The sequence below is a fragment of the Symphalangus syndactylus genome, chromosome 14 (genome assembly GCF_028878055.3).
Source record: "Symphalangus syndactylus isolate Jambi chromosome 14, NHGRI_mSymSyn1-v2.1_pri, whole genome shotgun sequence".
Taxonomy (NCBI): Eukaryota; Metazoa; Chordata; class Mammalia; order Primates; family Hylobatidae; genus Symphalangus; species Symphalangus syndactylus.
In genome coordinates, this window is record NC_072436.2 from 116,481,030 (window position 1) to 116,503,940 (window position 22,911).

Here is a 22,911-nt window from a genome sequence, read left to right on the forward strand (position 1 = left end):
TGTGGTCACCCCCTGGCCACCGCCCTTGGAAAGGACATGCAAGATGTTCTGAGGCTGCTTCCACAGCTAGGTCTCAATAAGACCACAGGCTACTCAGGTGGGACTCGGGCGTCCCTTTCTAAGGAAACGCACCTGGCTTCTCCAGTGGGCCCCACTCTGCTCCGTGCACTGAAGTTAGGGGCACAGCCCTGTGCTGAGCTAGCTGGGCCGAGAGCTGCCTCTGTAAGCCCTGGAAACCCAGGGCACGCCATGCACGCCTGGGCCAACCTGGCACTGGTCTGTCCTTATTACAGCAGGACAGGCTCTAAGGGAGGCAGGGAGGGAGGCCGAGAGAAAACTGAGAGGGAGGCAGGGAGGAAGGCTGAGAGGAAAGCCGAGAGGGAGGCAGGGAGGGAGGCTGAGAGGAAAGCTGAGAGGGAGGCAGGGAAGGAGGCAGCGAGCACAATGAGGAGCCCGCCTGCTCTGCCTGCTCTGGACCAGGGCACAGGGCAGGCAAAGCTCAGGAAGCTGTCCTCCATGGTGACCTGACTGACTGACTAGTCATCCAGCATGTACTTCTTCTTGGCTTGCTCCAGAGTGCCAAACACCTGAGGGGAGGGAGGAGGCTGCTGTGGCCAGGCTGTCCCACAGACGCACGCGGGGGTGGAGAGAGGGTAGGAAGGGCTGGCCTCTGGGACTGTGACAAGGCCCCAAAGAGGCCCATCCCTATCTCAGCTACTCCAGAACACCTCCCAAGAAGTCAGTGCTATGGATCTCAGCTGTCTGTGCTCTTGGGTAGGAATGGTGTCAGAAGGCCAGAGGCCTGGTGGGGGTCCCTGGCTTGCTGTGTGTCCCCAGGCATCTGGTGTTCCCTCTCTGGGCCTGCTCTCCTCTCCATGAAATAAGCGGGCAGGAGGAGCCAATCTTCAAAGTCCCTTCCAGCAGAAACACCTTCTGTTCTATGAAATCCATGTGAACGTTGCCATGGAGATGGCAGAGGACAGGGGCAGCGCTGAAATGACTTCAGGGGGATGGGGAGGAGACAAAGAGAGGGAGAGAGAGAGACAGAGTTACCCCAGAAAGTGGGTCACGTCAAAAATGTGCTCTCACTTGGCCAGGCGCAGTGGCTCACGCCTGTAATCCCAGCACTTTGGGAGGCCGAGGCGGGCGGATCACAAGGTCAGGAGATCGAGACCATCCTGGCTAACACGGTGAAACCCCGTCTCTACTAAAAATACAAAAAATTAGCCGGGCGAGGTGGCAGGCGCCTGTAGTCCCAGCTACAAGGGAGGCTGAGGCAGGAGAATGGCGTGAACCCCGGGGGGCGGAGCCTGCAGTGAGCCGAGATCGCGCCACTGCACTCCAGCCTGGGTGAAAGAGCGAGACTCCGTCTCAAAAAAAAAAAAAAAAAAAAAAAAAAAAAAAAAAAAAAAAATGTGCTCTCACCTTCACCCAGCTGAGGTCTTGGCCCAGCAGGTGGTAATGGACCATGCCTTGGTGCTTGTCTTCCAGGACGTTGCCTGCACGAAGGAGAGATGGTGTTGCTGTGACGGCCGGGCTAGAGGATTGGGGAGGGTGCCTGGGTGCTCGGCATTGGGGTCCTCATCCCAGGGATCAGGGAGATGGGACATGGGAGGGGTGAGGCACAGACTCTCTTCACGGCAGATGGGAGATGCCTAGGCAGGGGCCCAGGGCCCATCAAGTGGGGGCTGCCTGGGCTGAAACACACCTGGAAAGGTCAGGTCCACGAAGGCCTTGAACTCCTCCAGCGCCTCCTGCTGCCCTTCGCTCTGCACCTTGGCCCACAGGGAGTAGCCGCTGCCGAACTTGCTCTTGAGGTGCTGGGGGCTGCCCAGGCACTTGAACTGCCCCTGCACCATCATGGCCAGCCGGGTGCACAGGGCCTCACACTCCTCCATGCTGGGGAGAGGGTGGGGGCCTGAGACAGGGATGGGGGTGTCAAAGGCTCATGCTGATAGGAAGGGGTTGGTGGCCTGATCAGGCCATTCCTGATATCCATGCTCAGAGTGTGGCTCAGGTGCAGAGCCTAGGGAATCTCCTCAAAGACTCTCCACCAGCTGCTGATAGGTCTTCTGGCCACCTGGCTCCTTCCCAGTCTACCTGGTTTTGAAACTTCCAGTGACCCACAGACCCAGGCTGTACCTATGGGAGGTGATGACGATGGCCTTGCCGGACTCATGGGCTTGTGCCACAGCATTCCAGAGCAGGCGCCGGGCCACGGGGTCCATGCCAGTGGATGGCTTATCCAGGAAGATGAAGGCAGGCTCTCCGATCAGGGCGATCGATGCCAGTGCTCAACTTCCACTTGTTACCACCACTGGGGGTGTAAGGGAAAAGGTTGGGTGACGGCAATGGTCACTCTCTAGCAGTTAGCACGGCCGGCTCTACACTCAGCCCCTTTCCTTCTGTATTCAGGAAGTGTTCCCACACCCCTCATGGGGCTTTCCAGCAATGCAGCCCACCACTTTCACCCAGAGCTGAATTGTGGCTTGGGCTATCCACTCAGGGAATAACCCGTTCGCCTGGACACAGGGATGAGTCCAGGGTGAGCACATGGCTGACGAGTCTTCCTGGAGGGTTTGAAGTGTTGAGGGCAAGCACTTCTCTCTCTGAGAGGAAGGGCATTGGCCCATCTTAGCTAACTTAAAAAAAAAAAACAAAACTGGATGGGCATGGTGGCTCACACCTGTAATCCCAGCACTTTGGGAGGCTGAGGCGGGTGGATCACCTGAAGTCAGGAGTTTGAGACCAGCCTGGCCAACATGGTGAAACCCTGTCTCTACTAAAAATACAAAAATTAGCTGGCCGTTGTGGTGGGCACCTGTAATCCCAGCTACTCGGGAGGCTGAGGCAGGAGAATTACTTGAACCCGCGAGGCAGAGGTTGCAGTGAGCTGAGATCATGCCATTGCATTTCAGCCTGGGCAACAAGAGTGAAAACTCTGTCTAAAAAAAACAAAACAAAACAAAAAAACAAAAGAAAACAACCTATAGGATTTACTATGTGCAACACACTGTTCTAAACTTTGCAAACGTGAACTCATTTGATCTTCAGAAGATGCAAGGAAACATAAAAACCTGCTTGAAACAGGAGCCAACAAAGAGAGAAGACCCAAGGGACATCATCATCAGACCCCGGGCTCACTTTGCCAGAGGTGTGGGCACCTCTACGTCCCAGTCCTGAGTGTGCAGTACCGCTGTGTGCCTCCGGGGGCGCTGTATACAACACGAAGGGAGTCCTTGGACCTGCGGGGCCTGTGGCCTTGCTTTATTTGGAGTCAGGCTTCTATCACTGACAACAGAAGCCTGAGAAATATCCCATGCGCCTTAGCAGAACATCAGCAGTTCAAGTACCCCAGACCCAGTGGTATGAGGTAACTCTGGGCTTAAAATGCAAACTTACTGAAAATAGCCCTTCATAAAGTGGCAGGGAGAAAGGTCCGTCCTCACCTTATCAGGACAGTAACACCTGGGGTGCCATCTGCCTGACCTCAGCCAAGTAAGCTGCCTTTGGCCTGGGTCAGCTTCATAATCCAGTCAAGCCCAGGACCAAGAGGAAGGGGTGACTTGAGGCAGCCCAGGCCACTTACCTCTTCCTGCAGGGATGGAGGCCGCCCCCAACCACCTGCACAGGGACCTCATGCCCAGAGCTGGGGGCTTTGCCCTGCTCTCCAGGTCTGGGAAGAACGGGAACTCATCTTGTAACTGGAGGTGCAGGGACTGAAGGAAGCCCCAGATCTCACCTGTAGGTCTTGACCAGTAACGTAAGGGAGCCTGGGACAGCCCTTGCTGCTGGCGTCGTGGACAGGGTGGAGCGCTTGTTTGGCGCCTCCTCCAGCCCACCCAGTGTAAAACCTCAGCACACCGTGCCTCCCTACTTCCTGGTGCTTTTGAGGCATCCAGTCAATACAAAAGGCTTGCTTCGCTTTTTTCCCCTTTAGAAATATTTTCTATTAGGCCTGTAATCTGCAAATAGATTTTCTTTGTAAAATATTCACGCAAAGACTCCTGCAGTCTGTTGGCTCAGCCCACCGGCCAGGCAGCTGTGCACCCTCTAGACTTCTGTGTTGGCAAAGACACCTGCGTGGGCCTGTGCTCCTTGCTCAGGACTGGCTGGGTGCTGTTTTTGCCAAATGGTGTCATCCCATATCTACCATTCTGTAACATGCTTTTCTTATTTTCTTTTTTTGAGATGGAGTCTTGCTCTGTCGCCAGGCTGGAGTGCAGTGGCATGATCTTGGCTCACTGCAACCTCCGCCTCCCAGGCTCAAGCAATTCTCCTGCCTCAGCCTCCTGAGTAGATGGGGTTACATGTGCGTGCCACCACACCTGGCTAATTTTTGTATTTTTAGTAGAGACGGGGTTTCACCATGTTGGTCAGGCTGGTCTCGAACTCCTGGCCTCATGATCTACCTGCCTCAGCCTCCCCAAGTGTTGAGATTACAGGCGTGAGCCACCGTGGCCAGCCAACATGCTTTTCTTACTCAATATTATGTCTTAAAGATATTCCTAGGTCAGTAAATACAGATCTACCCCCACTTATTTTAACTGCTTCTTAGTCATCCAGGGAAGGCTTCTAGATTTTATTTAGCTGTTTAAAAATTTCATTTGACTCATTTCCAGGTTTTTGCTTTTATTTATTTTGGGGGGACAGAGTCTCACTCTGTTGCCCAGGCTGGAGCGCAGTGGTGTGATCTTGGCTCACTGCAACCTCCGCCTCCTGGGTTCAAGCCATTCTCCTCTCAGCCCCCTGAGTAGCGGGGGCTACAGGTGCATGCCACCATGCCCAGCTAATTTTTTGTATTTTTAGTAGAGACGGGGTTTCACCATGTTGGCCAGCTGGTCTCAAACTCCTGACCTCAGGTTTTTGCCTTTCTAAACTTGCAGCTGACCACCCTGGTTTGTGTCCATGTTCCTCTACTCCCAGGTGCTGAAAAGAGTGGCATGCCATTTTTGAGAAGTAACCACTGTTTTTCCCTCCTATTTTCTCCCCTCTTCTCCCTATTCAAACAGCTGGACAACCCTGGGCTCCACTGCCTGAGGTTGGAAGATGGGAAGGATTTTACAGAGTGCAAAACAAAACCACATGGAGGCTGGGCACGGTGGCTCACGTCTGTAATCCCAGCACTTTAGGAGGCTAGGCAGGTGGATCACTTGAAGCCAGGAGTTTGAGACCAGCCTGGCGAACATGGCACACACCTGTAATCCCAGCTACTCTGGAGGCTAAGGCATGAGAATTGCTTGAACCCAGGAGGCAGAGGTTACAGGGAACTGAGATCACGCCACTGCACTCCAGCCTGGGTGACAGAGGGAGACTCTAAGAAAGGAGGAAGGGGAAGGGGGGGGGAAGGGGAAGGAAAAGAGAGAGAGAGAGAGAGAGGGAGGGAGGGAGGGAGAGAAAGGAAACCACATGGAGTGTCTGCTTAGTGAAAGAGAGGTAAGGGAGAAGGCTGTCAGCATGGAAGAATGTTACAGAGACCTCACACAACTAAGGGCCTCGCTTTGATTCCCAGAGTGGGGCTTCCCCCTTTTCCTTCTTCTTTTTATAACAGCTTTATTAAGATACAATGCACATACCACATAATTCACCAATGTGTACAGTTCAACTGCTCTTAGCACGTTCAGATCCATCATCACACTCAACTTTAAACACCTCATTGTTCACAAAAGAAACCCTGTACCCATGAGTAGTCACTCCCCATTCCCTTTAACACCTCCAGCACCTGACTACCACTAATAAGCTTCCTGTCTCCATGGCTTTGCCTATTCTGGACATTTCATATTAATGGAATCACACAGCATATGATCTGTGTCTGGTTTCCTGGTTCATCCATGTTGTGGTGTATGTCAGTGCTTCATCCCTTTTTATGGCTGAGGAATATTCCATATCATACAGCAAGACCACATGTTGTTAATCCATTCATCTGTTGATGGACATTTGGGTTGTTTCCACTTTTAGCCACTATGAGTAATGCTTCCATGAACATTCTTATACAAGTTTCTGTGTGGATGTAGGTTTTTCAGTTCTTTTGGTTATATACCTAGGAATGGAATTGCTGGGTCATATGGCAATTCTATGTTTAACCTTTTGAGTGTCCTTTTTGATAATTTTAGTCTTTTAACTGGAGTCTTTGTCCACTTATATTTAATGTAAGTACTGATGTTTGGATTTAAATCTAATGTATATATATAACATTTTTTTGAGATAAGGACTCAATCTCTTGCCCAGGCTGGAAGGCAGTGGTGTGATCATGGCTCACTGCAGCTTCAACCTCCTAGGCATAAGTGATCCTCTCAGCTCCCAAGTAGCTGGGACTACAGGCACACACCACTGCACCTGGCTAATTTTTAAATTTATTGTACAGCTGGAGTTTCGCTATGTTGCCCGGGCTGGTCTCGGATTCCTAGGTTCAAGCCATCCTCCCGCCTGGGCCTCCCAAAGTACTGGGATTACAGGTGTGAGCCACCATGACTGGCCTAAATCTATCATCTTATTCAGGGGTAGCTAGCCCATATGTTCTATGTTCCTTTTTCTCAATTCTTCTATCACATTATTTTTTTTCATTTTTCTATTTTTCCCTTCTATTAGCTTAAAAATATGTACTCCTTTCTCCTATTACTTTGGTTGTTCCTTTGGAGATTAAAACATGCATCCTTGACTTAGCAATGCATATCATTAACTGTTTACTGTATTCATGAACAAGGTAAGGACCTTAAAATAACTTCTTTTACCCGCTCCTGACTTAAAGCCATTGTTGTCATGTATTTTACTTTTATATGTATTTTAAACTTCATAAGACATTATTATTATAGCTTTCAGTCAAAACTGACACATCTCCCTTTTTTTTTTTTTTTTGAAACGGAGTCTCGCCCTGTTGCCCAGGCTGGAGTGCAGTGGTGCAATCTCAGCTCACTGCAAGCTCCACCTCCTGAGTTCAAGCGATTCTCCTCCCTCAGCCTCCCATGTAGCTGGGACTACAGGCACGTGCTACCACACCCAGCTAATTTTTTCATCGTTTTAGTAGAGACGGGATTTCACCGTGTTGGCCAGGATGGTCTCTATCTCCTGACCTCGTGATCTACCTGCCTTGGCCTCCCAAAGTGCTGGGATTACAGGCGTGAGCCATCACGCCCGGCCACACATCTCCTGGCTCATGCCTGTAATCCCAGCAGTTTGGGAGGCCAAGGCGGGCAGATCACGAGGTGAGGAGATCGAGACCATCCTGGCCAACACCGTGAAATCCCATCTCTACTACAAATACAAAAACAACCCAGGCATGGTGACGCATGCCTGTAATCCCAGCTACTCAGGAGGCTGAGGCAGGAGAATAGCTTGAACCCAGGAGGCGGAGGGTGCGGTGAGCCGAGATCACGCCACTGCACTCCAGCCTGGAAACAGAGCGAGACTCTGTCTCAAAAAAAAAAAATAAAATAAATAATCACTTTTTACTCCTTTTTTTTCCCCCTGGGTTCCCAAAGTGCTGAGATTACAGGCATGAGCCACCCTGCCAGCCATCCTTTCTGTATTTTTTTTTTTTAATAGGGTCTTGCTCTGTCACCTAGGCTAGAGTGCAGTGGTATGAGCATGGCTTGCCATAACTTCAAATTCTGAGCTCAAGTGATCCTCCTACTTCAGCTTCTGGAGTAGCTGGGCCTACAGGAGCATGCCACTACACCCAGCTAATTATTTTTTGTAGAGATGGGAGTCTCACTATGTTGCCTGGGCTGGTCTCGAATGAACTCCTGGCCTCAAGCGATCCACCTACCTTAGCTACCCAAAGTGATAGGATTATAGGTATGAGCAGGCCGGGCGCGGTGGCTCACGCTTGTAATCCCAGCACTTTGGGAGGCCGAGGCGGGCGGATCACGAGGTCAGGAGATCGAGACCATGGTGAAACCCTGTCTCTACTAAAAATACAAAAAATTAGCTGGGTGTGGTGGCGGGCGCCTGTAGTCCCAGCTACTCGGAGAGGCTGAGGCAGGAGAATGGCGTGAACCCAGGAGGCGGAGCTTGCAGTGAGCCGAGATTGCGCCACTGCACTCCAGCCTGGGCGACAGAGCGAGACTCTGTCTCCAAAAAAAAAAAAAAAGGATTATAGGTATGAGCTCTGCCACCGCACCTAGCCCTTTCTGAATCTTTGAGTTTCCATCTGGGATCATTTTCCTTCTGCCTGAAACTTACTCTTTATTATCTCATTTTGCATACATCTGCTGGTGATAAATTCTCTCAGCTTCTATTTATCTGAAGGTCTTTTAAAAAATACCTTCTGGCCGGGTGCTGGTGGCTCACACCTGTAGTCCCAGCACTTCGGGAGGCCGAAATCCCGTCTGTACTAAAAATACAAAAATTAGCTGGGTGTGGTGGCAGGCACCTGTAATCCCAGCTACTTGGGAGGCTGAGGCAGGATAATCGCTTGAACCCAGGAGGCAGAGTGTGCAGTGAGCCGAGATCACACCACTGCACCAGCCTGGGCAACAGAGCGAGACTCCATCTCAAACAAACAAACAAACAAACAAAAAAACCTTCTTTCCTAAGTATAGTTTTATGGGTTACTTTACTCTAGGTAGGTTGTTTCCTCTTATCACTTACAATGTATCGTTCTATTGTCTTCTGGCCTCTATTATTTCTGTGATGGGGCCAGCTGCCAGTGTAACTGTTGCTCTTGTGAAGGGACTCCACCTTTTACCTCTGGGGCCTTTTAAGACTTTTTCTTGTGTTTGGTTTTCAGCAGATTTACTATACTGTTCCCAGGGGCTGATTTCTTTTTTTTTTTTTTTTTTTTTTTTTTGAGACAGAATCTCGCTGTCGCCCAGGCTGGAGTGCAGTGGCGCAATCTCGGCTCACTGCAGGCTCCGCCCCCCGGGGTTCACGCCATTCTCCTGCCTCAGCCTCCCGAGTAGCTGGGACTACGGGCGCCCGCCACCTCGCCCGGCTAATTTTTTGTATTTTTAGTAGAGACGGGGTTTCACTGTGTTAGCCAGGATGGTCTCGATCTCCTGACCTCGTGATCCGCCTGCCTCGGCCTCCCAAAGTGCTGGGATTACAGGCGTGAGCCACCGCGCCCGGCCGCTGATTTCTTGTTGTTATCCTGCTTGGAACTAATAGGGCTTCATTTGTGATTGATGTCTTTCATAAATTTTGAAAAGTTTTAGCCATATGGTTTCAAATGTTGCCTTGTCTCCCTTCCTGCTGGAACTTTTGTTGCACACATATTAAGCCTTCTCACTGTATCCTTCCTATGTGATTAGTCATATGTTGCTGCATAACAAATTACTCCAAAACGTGGGTGTAATTTGTTATTTCATTGTTTCTGTGCATTAGATCAGGAATCTCAGATCAGCTTAGTTGGGTGGTGCTGGTCAGGGTCTCTCACGAGGTGCTGCTAACCTGTCAGTTGGGCCCGAAGTCTCTTGAAGGCTAGAGGAGCTGTTTCCAAGTGGCTGGCCAGTCTCAGGTACTTTCTGACTGCTCCTCACCACACAGACCTCTCTGCAGGGCCACCTAGGTGTCTGCATGACATGGCAATGGCACTTAGCTTCCCTCAGAGTGAGTGTGCTGGTTAATTTTTTTTTTTTGAGACGGAGTCTCGCTCTGTCACCCAGGCTGGAGTGCAGTGGCACAATCTTGGCTCACTGCAACCTCCGCCTCCTGGGTTCAAGCAATTCTCCTGCCTCAGCCTCCCCTACAGGCACGTGCCACCATGCCTGGCTAATTTTTGTATGTTAGGTAGAGACAGGGTTTCACCATGTTGGTCAGGCTGGTCTCAAACTCCTGACCTCGTGATCTGCCCGCCTTGGCCTCCCAAAGTGCTGGGATTACAGGCATGAGCCACCATGCCCGGCCGTGCTGGCTAATTTTATGTGCCAACTTACCTGGACTCAGGGATGCCCAGATAGCTGGTGAAACATGATTTCTGGGAATGCCTGTGAGAGTGTTTCTGGAAGCACTCAGAACTTGAATCAGAGATGGAATAGATACCTGCCCTCAAGGATGCCGTTGGGTGTCATCCAACCTGTGGAGGGCCTGAAGAGAACACAAAGGCAGACGAAGAGTGACTCTGCTCTCTTCCTAGGCTGGGACATCCATCTTCTCCTATCCTTGGACACTGGGGCCACTAACTTTTGGCCCTTCAGACTCAGACTGGGACTGACACCATTGGCACCCCAGTTCTTATGTTTTTGGGTTTTGACAGGAACTACACCACTGGTTTTACCAGGCCTCCAGCTTGCAGATGGCAGATTGTGGAACTTTTCAGCTTCCATAATTGTGTGAGCCAATGCCTCATAATAAATCTCTTTCTATATGTCTGTTTATCTATGTATTATTTGTTCTGTTTCTCTGGCGAACCATGATAATACAGTGAGTGCTATGAGGGAAAGAGAGTATCCAAACCAGACGCTGTAGTGTCTTTTATGACCTAGTCTCAGAAGTAGCACCTCATCTCTTCTTCAGAAGACTACAGTGTTTTGCTGACACATCCAACAATCCTGATAAAACATGGAGAGGAACTACTCAAGGGTGTGAATGCTGGGAGGGGCATTACTAGGGCACACCTTGGAGTCTGTATACAACAATGACTCTTATTCTCTTCTATATATTTTCTACCCTTTTGACCCTGTGTGCTTCATTCTAATTTTTTTTTTTTTTTTTTAGACGGAGTTTCGCTCTGTCGCACAGGCTGGAGTACAGTGGCGCGATCTTGGCTCACTGCAAGCTCCACTTCCTGGGTTCACGCCATTCTCCTGCCTAAGCCTCCCAAGTAGCCGGGACTATGGGTGCCCGCCACCATGCCCAGCTAATTTTTTTGTATTTTTAGTAGAGACGGGGTTTCACTGTGTTAGCCAGGATGGTCTTGATATCCTGACTTCGTGATCCACCTGCCTCAGCCTCCCAAAGTGCTGGGATTACAGGTGTCAGCCACCATGCCGGGCTTCTAATTTTTTTTTGTTTTTGTAGGGCTGGGGTGTTATATTTTATCCACATGTACCTGAGTATTTTTTTACTGTGCACCAAGCATTGCATTTGCCAAATTGTTTGTAGAAATCATTTGAGGACTGGGATGGTATCTTCTTTCCCTGGAGAAGATTTACCTTTGTGTTTTGGGTTTTTGTTTGTTTTTCAGACTGAATCTCTTACTCTGTCACCCAGGCTGGAGTACAATGGCTCGATCTCAGCTCACTGAAACCTCCACCTCCCAGGTTCAACTGATTCTCGTGCCTCAGCCTCCACAGTAGCTGGGATTACAGGGATGTGCCACCATGCCCAGCTAATTTCTGTATTTTTAGTAGAGACGGGGTTTTACCATGTTGGGCAGCAGGCTGGTCTCAAGTTCCTGACCTCAACTTATCCACCTGCCTCAGCCTCCCAAAGTGCTGGGATTACAGACGTGCGCCACCACACCTGGCCAGTTTCTTTTTTTTTTCTTTTGAGACGGAGTCTCGCTCAGTCGTCCAGGCTGGAGTGAATTGGCGACATCTTGGCTTACTACAATCCCCACCTCCTGGCTTCAAGTGATTCTCCTGTCTCAGCCTCTCAAATAGCTGGGATCAGAGGCACACACCACCATGCCTGGCTAATTTTTGTATTTTTAGTAGAGACCTGGTTTCACCACGTTGGCCAGGCTAGTCTCGAACTGCTGACCTCAATTGATCTGCCCACCTCAGCCTCCCAAAGTGCTGAGATTACAGGTGTGAGCCACTGCCCTTTATTTCTGATAGATGTCTGGGAGCACTGGCAGTTTAGGGTCACATTAATTTCATGTCAAAGACTGCTATTAAGTCCAGGCTGTTTTGCAATCATTGCATAAGCTTGCATAAGCATAGCTCACCCCTATGTCTATAGTGCAGCTCTTCAGGGTCTCAACTCAAAGAAAGAATGCATTCACCAGGAATGTCCTTGACCCAAGTAAACCCTGAATTCCAATCCCTGTCACTCAGCATAAAGAGCAACACTCAGCTCTCAGCTGTGCAGCCTTCAGTTGCTCCCCTCCCTGAGCCTCCATCATCTTCTACCTCCTGGCCCAGTAAGTCTTCACTATCTTGTTAGCTTTCTGAAGCTTTCAGACATGTTTTTAACATTGGTCCAGTTTTTCTAGTTATCATCAGCAGGAGAGGGGCCAGAATTTCCTCGTTTGCCGTTACTAGAAGACCTTGACCATGATTTTTAAAGTAATAAAAAGTTAAAATTAATAGAAAATATTTCATGACCAAGAAGGGCTTACATTGGTTATAATTTTCCAACTAAGCTAGGTACACCGAAAGACAACATAGAGTGGTAACTGAGAGCATGGATTCTGGAACTAGACTGGGTGGGTTCTTCTGCTTTCTCTCTACATGATTAGGGCATGAACATGGAGGCCGGCTTGATAAACTTCTTGGTAACAGAGTGACTCGCATGCATCTGCTGTGAAGAGTACAACTCTGATCGTGCCTCTGCAGTGCGGTCTCTCTGGGTGCCTTTCACCGCATCCCCTCTGCACCACCCCCACCTCGACTATGTACTTACCTCATGGCAATGGCTTGTTCATGTGCTCATGAGCCCCTTGCAAGTGAGAACCACTGGGTCTAGCACAACAGTTGGACACACGAGGCCTTCAAGAAGTGTCTCATTGAACCAGTGTCAACATTGAGACAGAGACTCCAAGAGTGGGTCAGGTTTAGGTGTAGATATTAAGTTCCAGTTTGAAGCATTTGTGAGATGCCCAAGAAAGGCTGATGAGAAGGCATCAACATGCAGGACTGATGCACAGGGCTGGAGTGGGTTGGGGTGTGCCTACTGGGGAGGTGTCCACAGACAGATGTTAACAGAAGCCACAGCAGCGAGAAGACAACAGGCAGGACAGTGCATGGGGAGTGAGAATGACAGTGGCTGATGATGCAGCCCCTGAGAAATGTAAGGGGCAGATGAAGGAGAAGACTCCTTTCTGAGAAGGATGTGTCAGTGACTGAGAAGAGCCAGGAGAGGGGAAGGCTACAGAAGTTAACAGAGGAAGGCTAGAGTTTGAAAGCAGAAAAGGCCAGCATTATGAATGCTGCAGACAAGTCAAGGAAAACACAGGCTGAACATCAGGAGCCTCCTCAACTGAGGGGGTGAAGGAGGACTGGGTCCGGAGACAGTGGATTCAAGAGCTGCTGGGAGGGAGCATCCATAGACTGTGTTTGACTGGATGTCTGGAGAGGTGCCTTGAACAGCAGGACAATGTGTGCCACTCACTCCCCCAGGAAGCACGAGGAAAGAAGTAAGAGGAGGTTGCGGGGCTGTGGGGAGACTTGAGGCCCGTTGAATTTCAGGTGCCTGTGGGACATTCATGAGATGATGTTAAGTAAACAACTTGACATATGATCTGGAGCTCAGAGAAGCAATCTAGGATAGAGCTATGGATTTAGCAGTCACAGATGAAACAGATACTTGGAATTTTCAGAGAGTAAGTCCCATTCCAGTTCCTGTTCCCCAAATCCTGTGTCACAGCCCCACGTTTGTTTCCAGGGACAAACTCACCTCCCCTACATCAGAGCCAATGCTGAGGCCTTTGACAAAGGCGTCCCCGGAGGTTATGGTCTTCTGCCCAGTCAGCATTTTGAAAATGGAAGACTTCCCAGCCCCATTGATGCCAAGAAGGCCAAAGCATTCTTGTGCTTGCACAGTGAAGGACACTTTGTTCACAACCAGCAGGGGCACCTTCTTGACGTAGATCTGAGACACACAAGACAGGAGACACAGTGAGGAGGCTGCAATGCAGTCAGCAGTCCAGGAGTTGCACTGTGCTTGGTGCACACCTGCTCTGGGGTAGGTACCAGCTGCCCTCCGGCCCACGTGGACTCTCCTGTACCCAGGCTCACATTTGCCTTCTCTCAGCTGCTACTCCCAGCAGGGTTTATTAAAGTTTTGTCTTCTCCAACTGTCTTTGCATATTGAGAACTTAGTTCTCTAAGATAGGCCCTTTCCCTTCTGTCCTTGAAGCAAACAAAACTTTTTGATGTTGCCTGAGGGTTTGTTTTTGATTTTTTTTCTTTTTCCTTGGAGACAGAGTCTCCCTCTGTCGCCCAGGCTGGAGTGCAGTGGCGCGGTCTCAGCTCACTGCAACCTCTGCCTCCTGGGTTCAAGCAATTCTCTGTCTCAGCTTCCCGAGTAGCTGGTACTACAGGCACCCCCCACCATGCCTGGCTAATTTTTTTTGTATTTTAGTAGAGACGGGGTTTCACTGTGTTGCCTAGGCTGGTCTTGAATTCCTGAGCTCAGGCAATCCGCCCGCCTTGGCCTCCCAAAATGCTGGGATTACAGGCATGAGCCACTGCACCCGGCCCACATCCTTGGTTCTTGAGATTCATGGCTCTGGTTCCCCTCCCATCCCAGACCCTCCTGTCTTCCAGGGTACCACAGAAGAGACAGTGGAGGGCTGAGCTGCAAATTTCTGTCTCTGGGTACACAGACGAACTCATGTGATTAACTCTGAGGCACTTGCCAATACTCTACACCTGCAGTCAAGGCTGGGAGCCCTTCAACTTACTGATTCCTTATGCAAAGGGCCCAAAAGAAGAATGTTCATGACTTTCTAAAGACAAGTCTGACTTTACCTTTGATATTTCTTTAACAACTAGTGGAGTTTTCTCACACAAATTTTCCAAATAATTCTGGATACCTTTTGCCTCCTCTTCCACATCTTGGTCTTCAGGCACTAATGCTACTTTGTGCAACACTGCCTATATTCCAAGACAAGGAGGGAAAATGTAACTGCTTTGGTGATCGTAGGAGGTAGAGATTGAAAGGATTTACAAAGACTGGATCCTCTCTGGGAAGGCCTCAAAGGTGCCCAGCTGACACTGGTTCTCATAAAACCTCCCACCCCTACTCCAGAACCAACTATAGGTATCAAAAGGGGGAGGGATAGCATTAGGAGATATACCTAATGTAAATGACGAGTTAATGGGTGCAGCACACCAACATGGCACATGTATACATATGTAACAAACCTGCACGTTGTGCACATGTACCCTAGAACTTAAAGTATAATAAAAAAAAATATATATATATATAAAACTGAACTCACATTGCCATGACCATGATATGGTGGACATGCAAACAAAATAGCATCGACTTTTGAGGAAAACTAGAAGACTTATAACCTGGGGATGTCAAAATATAATAAAAGCCTATTTTCTACAGTGTCCTTGGGTGGTCTTGACCTCTCGAAGATACTCAGACCAAGAGCTGACTGGGCAGAACTTTCTCCTGTCTGGCTCATGTATGTCTGTGGGGAAACAGGTGTTCTGGAAGGTGACTGTTTTTAGGAATCCCAGGTAATTATTATTATTATTTTTTTTTTTTTGAGACGCAGTCCTACTCTGTTGCCCAGGCTGGAGTGCAATGGCGCGATTTGGGCTCACTGCAACCTCTGCCTCCCAGGTCAAGCGATTCTCGTGCCTCAGCCTCCCGAGTAGCTGGGATTACAGGTGTCCACCACCACGCCTGGCTAATTTTTGTATTTTTAGTAGAGATGGGGTTTTGCCGTTTTGGCCAGGCTCGTCTTGAACTCTTGACCTCAGTTATCCACCCACCTCAGCCTCCCAGAGTTCTGGGATTACAGTTGTGAGCCACCACACTCAGCCCAGAATTCATGTATTTTTAAAATTATACAATATGGAAAAAAGAGACATGTAGGAATTAGAAAGTATAGGTACCTCTCCACTCCCCAAAACTACTGCTACAGTTTTGTGTGTAATCCTTCCATATTTTCTAGATACTATCTTCTAAAATGAAAATGGAATGACACTATGCATCATCTTCTCTAATTTACTTGTCACTTTTAATAGTATATAATGGACATTGACCATATCAGGATATACAGATCAAAATAATTTTTTGTTTGTTTGTTTTGAGACGGAGTCTTGCACTGTTGCCAGGCTGGAGTGCACTGGCACTATCCTGGCTCACTGCAACCTCCAACTCCCCGGTTCAAGTGATTCTCCTGCCTCAGCCTCCCAAGTAGGTAGGACTACAGGCATGCACCACCACTGCCCAGCTAATTTTTGTATTTTTAGTAGAGATGGGTTTCACCATGTTGGCCAGGATGGTCTTGATCTCTTGATCTTGTGATCTGCCCGCCTCGGCCTCCCAAAGTGCTGGGATTACAGGTGTGAGCCACCGTGCTGGCCCAAAATAATTATTTTTGATGCCTGCATCATTTTATATTGTATGTACCATAATTTGTTAACCAATCTCTTTTTTGTGTATGTTTATGTTATTTATTATTTTATAAAGCAATACTAAAATAAACACATATATATATATACACATATACATACACATATACATATGTATAACTTCTGTAAGATAAATTTCTAATTTTTTGAAGATTACTGGGTTGTGCTGGGTGCGGTGGCTCAAGCCTGTAATCCCAGCACTTCGGGAGGCTGAGATGGGTGAATCACGAGGTCAGGAGATAGAGACCATCCTGCTAACACGGTGAAACCCCGTCTCTACTAAAAATACAAAAAATTAGCTGGGTGTGGTGGCGGGCGCCTGTAGTCCCAGCTACTCAGGAGGCTGAGGCGGGAGGCTGAGGCGGGAGGCTGAGGCAGGCGGCTGAGGCAGGAGAATGGCGTGAACCCGGGAGGCAGTGCTTGCAGTGAGCAGAGCTAGCACCACCGCACTCCAGCCTGGGTGACAGAGCGAGACTCCGTCTCAAAAAAAAAAAAGAAGATTACTGGATCAAAGGGGTGCCCTTTTTTTTTTTTTTTTTGAGACAGAGTCTCGCTCTGTCACCCAGGCCTGAGTGCAGTGGCATGATCTCTGCTCACTGCAAGCTCCGCCTCCCGGGTTCACGCCATTCTCCTGCCTCAGCCGCCTGCCTCAGCCTCCCGCCTCAGCCTCCCGCCTCAGCCTCCCGAGTAGCTGGGACTACAGGCACCCACCACCATGCCTGGCTAATTTTTTGTATTTTTTAGTAGGGATGGGGTTTCACTGTGTTAGCCAGGATGGTCTGCATCTCCTGACCTCGTGATCCGCCTGCCTCAGCCTCCCAAAGTGCTGGGATTACAGGCGTGAGCCACCACGCCTGGCCAGGGGTGCACTTTTAAAATTTAATAAATAGTGCCAAACTGTCCTTCAAAAAGTTTGATCTTACCAATGGCCTGTGGGGATGCCTATTTCCGATTCTGTTGATAACACTAGATATTATCTGTCTATAAATCTTTAGGTAAAATTAGGCATATTTTCATACGGTTATTAGGCACTGGATGTTTCTTCTTCTATGAATAGCCCGTTTATTTCTTCAGCCCATTTTTTACTAACAAATTGTTCATATTTTCTCACTGATTTATATGATGGAGATATATATATGTGTGTGTGTGTGTGTGTATATGTGTGTCTTTGTCCTTTATATATGTGTCAATTATTTTTGTTATTTAACATCAGTTAATGTGTCTTTTCTTATATAGACTTGAATGTTTATGTATTTAAATATTATATACTACTTTGTGGTTTCTGGGTTTCATGGCAAGCTCTGGAGGGTCTTCCACATCGTAAAGGTAGAAAACTATACTCATGAGCCAGGCACAGTGGTGTGCACCTGTAGTTCCAGCTACTCAGGAGGCTGAGGTGGGAGGACTTGTTGAGTCCAGGAGTTCTAGGCTGCAGTGAGCCATAATTGCACCACTGCACCCCAGCCTGGGCAACAGAGCAACACCGTGTTTCTTAAAAAAAAAAAAAAAAAGAGGGGAGGGGCCCAAAGGTTGTTTGAAAGTCTGTGCTGGGCATGTGGCCACAGGATCCTGACTGTCCCCTGGCAGGTGGCTACACTGTTCTCTACCATCCACCAGCACCGATTATCAGGGAACATGGTGCTCCAGCAGCCCCCGAAAGCACCCTCCGTTTGGACAGAGGCCAAGTCTGTTTGCTGCTTTTTTCTGGGGAATCTATAGGAGAATCACGTGAGCCTAGAAGTTTGAGACCAGCCTAGGCAAAATAGCAAGACCCCCATCTCTACTAAAATGCAAAAATTAGCCTGGCATGGTAGCACCCGCCTGCAGTTCCAGGGAAAGAGTGAAATCTTACCTCTAAAATAAAGGAAAAACTATTCACCAGTCATGGTGGCGTGTGCCTGAAATCCCAGCTACTTGGGAGGTTGAGGCAGGAGAATTGCTTGAACCAGGAGCTGGAGGTTGCAGTGAGCTGAGATTGTGCCACTGCACTCTAGACTTGGTGACAGAGCAAGACTCCATCTCAAAAAAAAAATTGAATTTGTAGTTAAAAATCTTCCAAAACAGAAACTTTTGTCTTTTCAACAAATGGCACTGGAACAATTACACATATATGCAAAAGAATGAATTTGGATCTCTACCTAACACCATATAAAAAATTAACTCAAAATGAATCAAAGGCCTGAATGTAAGAGCTAAAACTCGGCCGGGCGCAGTGGCTCACGCGTGTAATCCCAGCACTTTGGGAGGCCGAGACAGGTGGATCACGAGGTCAAGAGATCGAGACCATCCTGGCTAACACGGTGAAATCCCATCTCTACTAAAAATACAAAAACAAAATTAGCTGGGCGTGGTGGCGAGCGCCTGTAGTCGCAGCTACTCGGGAGGCTGAGGCAGGAGAATGGCGTGAACCCGGGAGGTGGAGCTTGCAGTGAGCCAAGATGACGCCACTGCACTCCAGCCTGGGTGACAGAGCAAGACTCTGTCTCAAAAAAAAGCTAAAACTCTTAGAAGAAAATGTAGAGGTAAAACTTCCCTATCTTGGATAAGGCAATAGTTTCTTAAATCAAAAACACAAAAGAGAAAAGAATAGATAAATTGGTCTTTGTCATAATTTCATAATTAAAAGCTTTTGTTCATCAAGGGACACAAGAAATGAAAAGACAACCTGCAATATAGGAGGAAATATTTGAAAATGATATATTTGACAAGGTGTAGTATCCAACTTTATAAAGAATTATTGGCTGGGTGTGGTGGCTTATGCCTGCAAGCATTTTGGGAGGCCGAGGTAGGAGGATTGCCTGAGGCCCCAGGAGCTCAAGACCAGCCTGGGCAACATAGTGAGACTACTGTCTCTACAAAAAATTAAAAAATTAGTCGGGCACAGTGGCATGTACCTGTAGTCCCAGCTACATAGGAAGCTGAGGTGGGAAGATGATTTGAGCCCAGGAGGTCGAGTCTGCAGTAAGCCGTGATTATGCCACTACACTCCAGCCTGGATGACAGAGTAAGACTTGTCCAAAAAAAAAAAAAAAAATTCTTACAACTTCATGATAAAAAGAAAAAATACAAATAACCTAATTAAAAATGGAGAAGGGATTTGACTAAATAGCTCTCCCAAGAAGATATACAAATAACCAATAAGCACATGAAAAGATACAGGCCGGGCGCGGTGGCTCACGCTTGTAATCCCAGCACTTTGGGAGGCCGAGGCGGGCGGATCACGAGGTCAGGAGATCGAGACCACGGTGAAACCCCGTCTCTACTACAAATACAAAAAAATTAGCCGGGCGTGGTGGTGAGCGCTTGTAGTCCCAGCTACTCGGAGAGGCTGAGGCAGGAGAATGGCGTGAACCCGGGAGGCGGAGCTTGCAGTGAGCCGAGACTGCGCCACTGCACTCCAGCCTGGGCGACAGAGCGAGACTCCGTCTCAAAAAAAAAAAAAAAAAAAAAAAAAGAAAAGATGCTCAACATCATTAGTCATTAGGGAAACAAAGACTAAAACCACAATGTGATACTAATTTATACTCATTAGAATAGCTATAACAATTTTTTTAAAAAAGAGATGGGGTCTTGCTATGTTGCCCAAGCTGGCTTCAAGCTCCTGGACTCAAGCGATCCTCCCACTTCAGTCTCTTGAACAGCTGGGACTACAGATGCATGCCACTGCACGTGGCTTTATAATACAATTTTTAAAAGGAATTAAAAAATGTTGGAAAAGGGAGCATAAAATTACCACCAGACCTGCCCTCTAAGAAATGTTAAAAGGAGGTCAGGCACAGTGGTGCACACCTGTAATCCCAGCTACTCAGGCGGCTGAGGCAGGAGAATCGCTTGAACCGAAAAGGCATAGGTTGCAGTGAGAGCTGAGCCTGCACCACTGCACTCCAGCCTGGGTGATAGAGCGAGACTCTGTCTCAAAAAAAAAAAAGAAAAAAGAAAAAAATTAATAAATAAAATTTCATGCTATGTATATTGTACTATAATTTTAAAAGTAAATAACTTTTTAAAGTGTTGGAGAGGATGTGGACAAACTGGAACAATCAGACTTTGCTGGTAGGAATGTAAAATGGTTCAGCTAATGTGGAAAACAGTTTTGCAGTTCCTCAAAAAGCAACACACAGTTACCATATGACCTAGCAAATATACTCTTAGGTATATACCCAAGAGAACTGAAAACATATGTTCACATAAAAACTCTTATCCAAATGTTTTAATAGTGTTATTCATAATAGCAAAAGCAGAAACAACCCACAGGTCCATCAACAGATGAAAAGATAAATTGTGGTAAAACCATACAATGGACTAACATTCAGCTACACAAAGGGATGAAGCACTGACACCTGTTACAACATGGATGAACCTTAAAAACATTATTCTAAGTAAACGCAGACAGACACAAAGCCCACACATTGTATTATTCCATTTATGTGAAATATCCAGAACAGGCAAATTCATAATGGCAGGAAGTAGATTAGTGATTGCGAGGGGCTGGGGGAAGAAGGGAATAGGGAGTGACTGTTAATGGGTATAGGGTTTCCTTTTGGAGTGATGAAAATTTTCTAGAATTAGATAGTGGTGAAAGTTGCTCTGCATATACCAAAAACCACTGACTTGTAAATTTTATTCTTTTTTAAAAAACTCTAATCTCATGACAGATTCTGACTTGTAAGCTTTAAAAGGGCAGATTTTATATGAATTATGTTTCAATAAAAATGTAATTAACAAATTCCATTTACAATACTCACAAACTTCATTACACTCAGTATCACTCAGGTTCTTGACACTGCAAAACCTCTGTAGTTCAAAGTTGTAATATAAGTTGGTGAAAGCCATCCCCAGGCAGTGGCCTGGAAATATGAGGAATGTATAATCCAAGGATTTTGAGATTGTTGCATAGCCTAGCTATGCGAAGAGAATAGAAAATATTAACTCTGCTTGCAGGAAGAAAAGGGCACATCTTCTATCATCTATCCTAACCCACTTTATTCTATATCCGTCATTACACCATCAGACTCCCAGGCCTCCAGACCAGAAAACTGGTTCTCCCTGACTCCTCTTCCTTTATAGTCATTCAACCTGTAAGACCTAACTATCTTTCTTCTGCTATGCTCCTCGAATCTGTCACTTTACTTCTTTCTAATTGTTCATGCAGGCGGATCTGCAAGAACACAGTGTGTTTGGGAAAATCAGGAGCACAGCCGCAGCATGGGCTGCCTCTGCGGAGGTGGGGGAGCTGAGGGCAGAGGGAGGTGAGATTTACAAGTGATCTGCATCTAGATAGCAGGGGTGAATTGCCGGCTTCCAAGTTGTTTGAGTGTCATCTTACAGATGATGAGGAGGATGCAGTTCCTGCCTCTATAGTTTGTGGAGATAAAACTATCATCAAGAGCCCCTTAGGAGACAGAATGACCCCCAAGTTAAAAGCAGAGGGGACTGGGCATAGTGGCTCACGCCTGTAATCCCAGCACTTTGAGAGGCCAAGGCAGGCAGATCGCGAGTCAAGAGATTGAGATCATCCTGGCCAACACGGTGAAACCCCATCTCTATTAAAAATACAAAAATTAGCTGGGCGTGGTGGCAGGCGCCTGTAGTCCTAGCTACTCAGGAGGCTGAGGTAGGAAAATCGCCTGAAATTGGGAGGTGGAGGTTGCAGTGAGCCAAGATTGTTCCATCACACTCCAGCCTGGGCGACAGGCTCAAAAAAATAAAATAAAATAAAAAATAAAAAAGCAGAGGGAAGCTAGCTGTTAATTTATTTTTAAGAAAAAAACAAAACAAAACAAAACAAAAAAACCCCAAAGTCCATTTGAAGGAGGTATTCAGGATAAATGCAAATGGGAAAGAACGTAACAGAGGTAAAATATCAGGGTATCCATCCAGCCTGACTCAGAGAGACACGGCAGCACAAACTGAGGGGGCAGCATGAGGCCTGAGGTGCGAGGCATGAATGAGGCTCTCTTGCAGCTTCCTTCACTCTAACTGCGCACTCACCAAGCAGCCTGTCCTCAACCTTGGCTTTGTGAACCCAAAAAATCTGAGACAGGTCTCAGTTAATTTAGAAAGTTTATTTTGCCAAGGTTGAGGTCGTGCCCATGCCATTTACTTATTATCTTTTTTACTGAGGAATAATATATTTCAATGAAGTGCATAGATCATAAGTAGACAATTTGATGAATTTTGAAAAATCTATAAGCCCATGTAACCTACACCCCAATCAAGATCAGCCAAGATAAAGAACATTTCCATCACTCTAGAGAGTTCTCTAAAGTCTCTTTTTAGTCAATCTCCCTCTCCCCAACACCAAGGCAACCACTTTTCTGATTCCATCACCAGGACTAGTTTTGCCTGTTTGTGGGCTTCATTAGTGGCATCATACAGTGTTTACTCTTTAGCTCAACACTGTGTCTTTGATATCCATCCATGCGGCTGCAGATCCTTTTTTATTTGTGAGTGGCAATCATCCATTCTCCTGGAGATGTGTGTGTGGGACATTCACATGGGGGACTCTTCAGACAACAGCTGCTGTGGACACTCCCTCACAGGTTTTTAGTAGACACGGAATTTCCTGGGTACAACTTTGGAGGCTACTGGATGGAAAATCAAAGCTATATGTGCTGTGTGCTGTGTAGTCCTCACCTTGTTCACCTGTGACTGAGACAAGGATGATGGGGCAGATGCTGAGGAAGGTGAGCATGATGATCAGCTTGACACA

At 47.5% G+C, this 22,911-nt stretch overlaps 1 protein-coding gene and 1 long non-coding RNA gene across 2 annotated transcripts; both read right to left on the reverse strand.

Annotated features, from left to right (window-relative positions):
* Window positions 1-475: 475 nt before the first annotated feature.
* Window positions 476-13,288, reverse strand: LOC129463049 (phospholipid-transporting ATPase ABCA3-like). Its single transcript, XM_063618378.1, has 5 exons — window positions 9,873-13,288; window positions 2,143-2,317; window positions 1,709-1,899; window positions 1,426-1,499; window positions 476-587 (listed from the first exon to the last, which is right to left on the reverse strand). Exons 2-5 carry the CDS (start codon window positions 2,226-2,228, stop codon window positions 537-539), a joined length of 402 nt encoding a protein of 133 aa, XP_063474448.1. The 5' UTR covers window positions 2,229-2,317; window positions 9,873-13,288; the 3' UTR covers window positions 476-536.
* Window positions 13,289-13,634: 346 nt separating this feature from the next.
* On the reverse strand, window positions 13,635-22,896 carry LOC134731316 (uncharacterized). The gene is made up of 3 exons (XR_010115826.1): window positions 22,836-22,896; window positions 14,574-14,699; window positions 13,635-13,692 (listed from the first exon to the last, which is right to left on the reverse strand). It is a non-coding gene; the product is annotated as an uncharacterized lncRNA (long non-coding RNA).
* Between the last annotated feature and the right edge of the window lie 15 nt (window positions 22,897-22,911).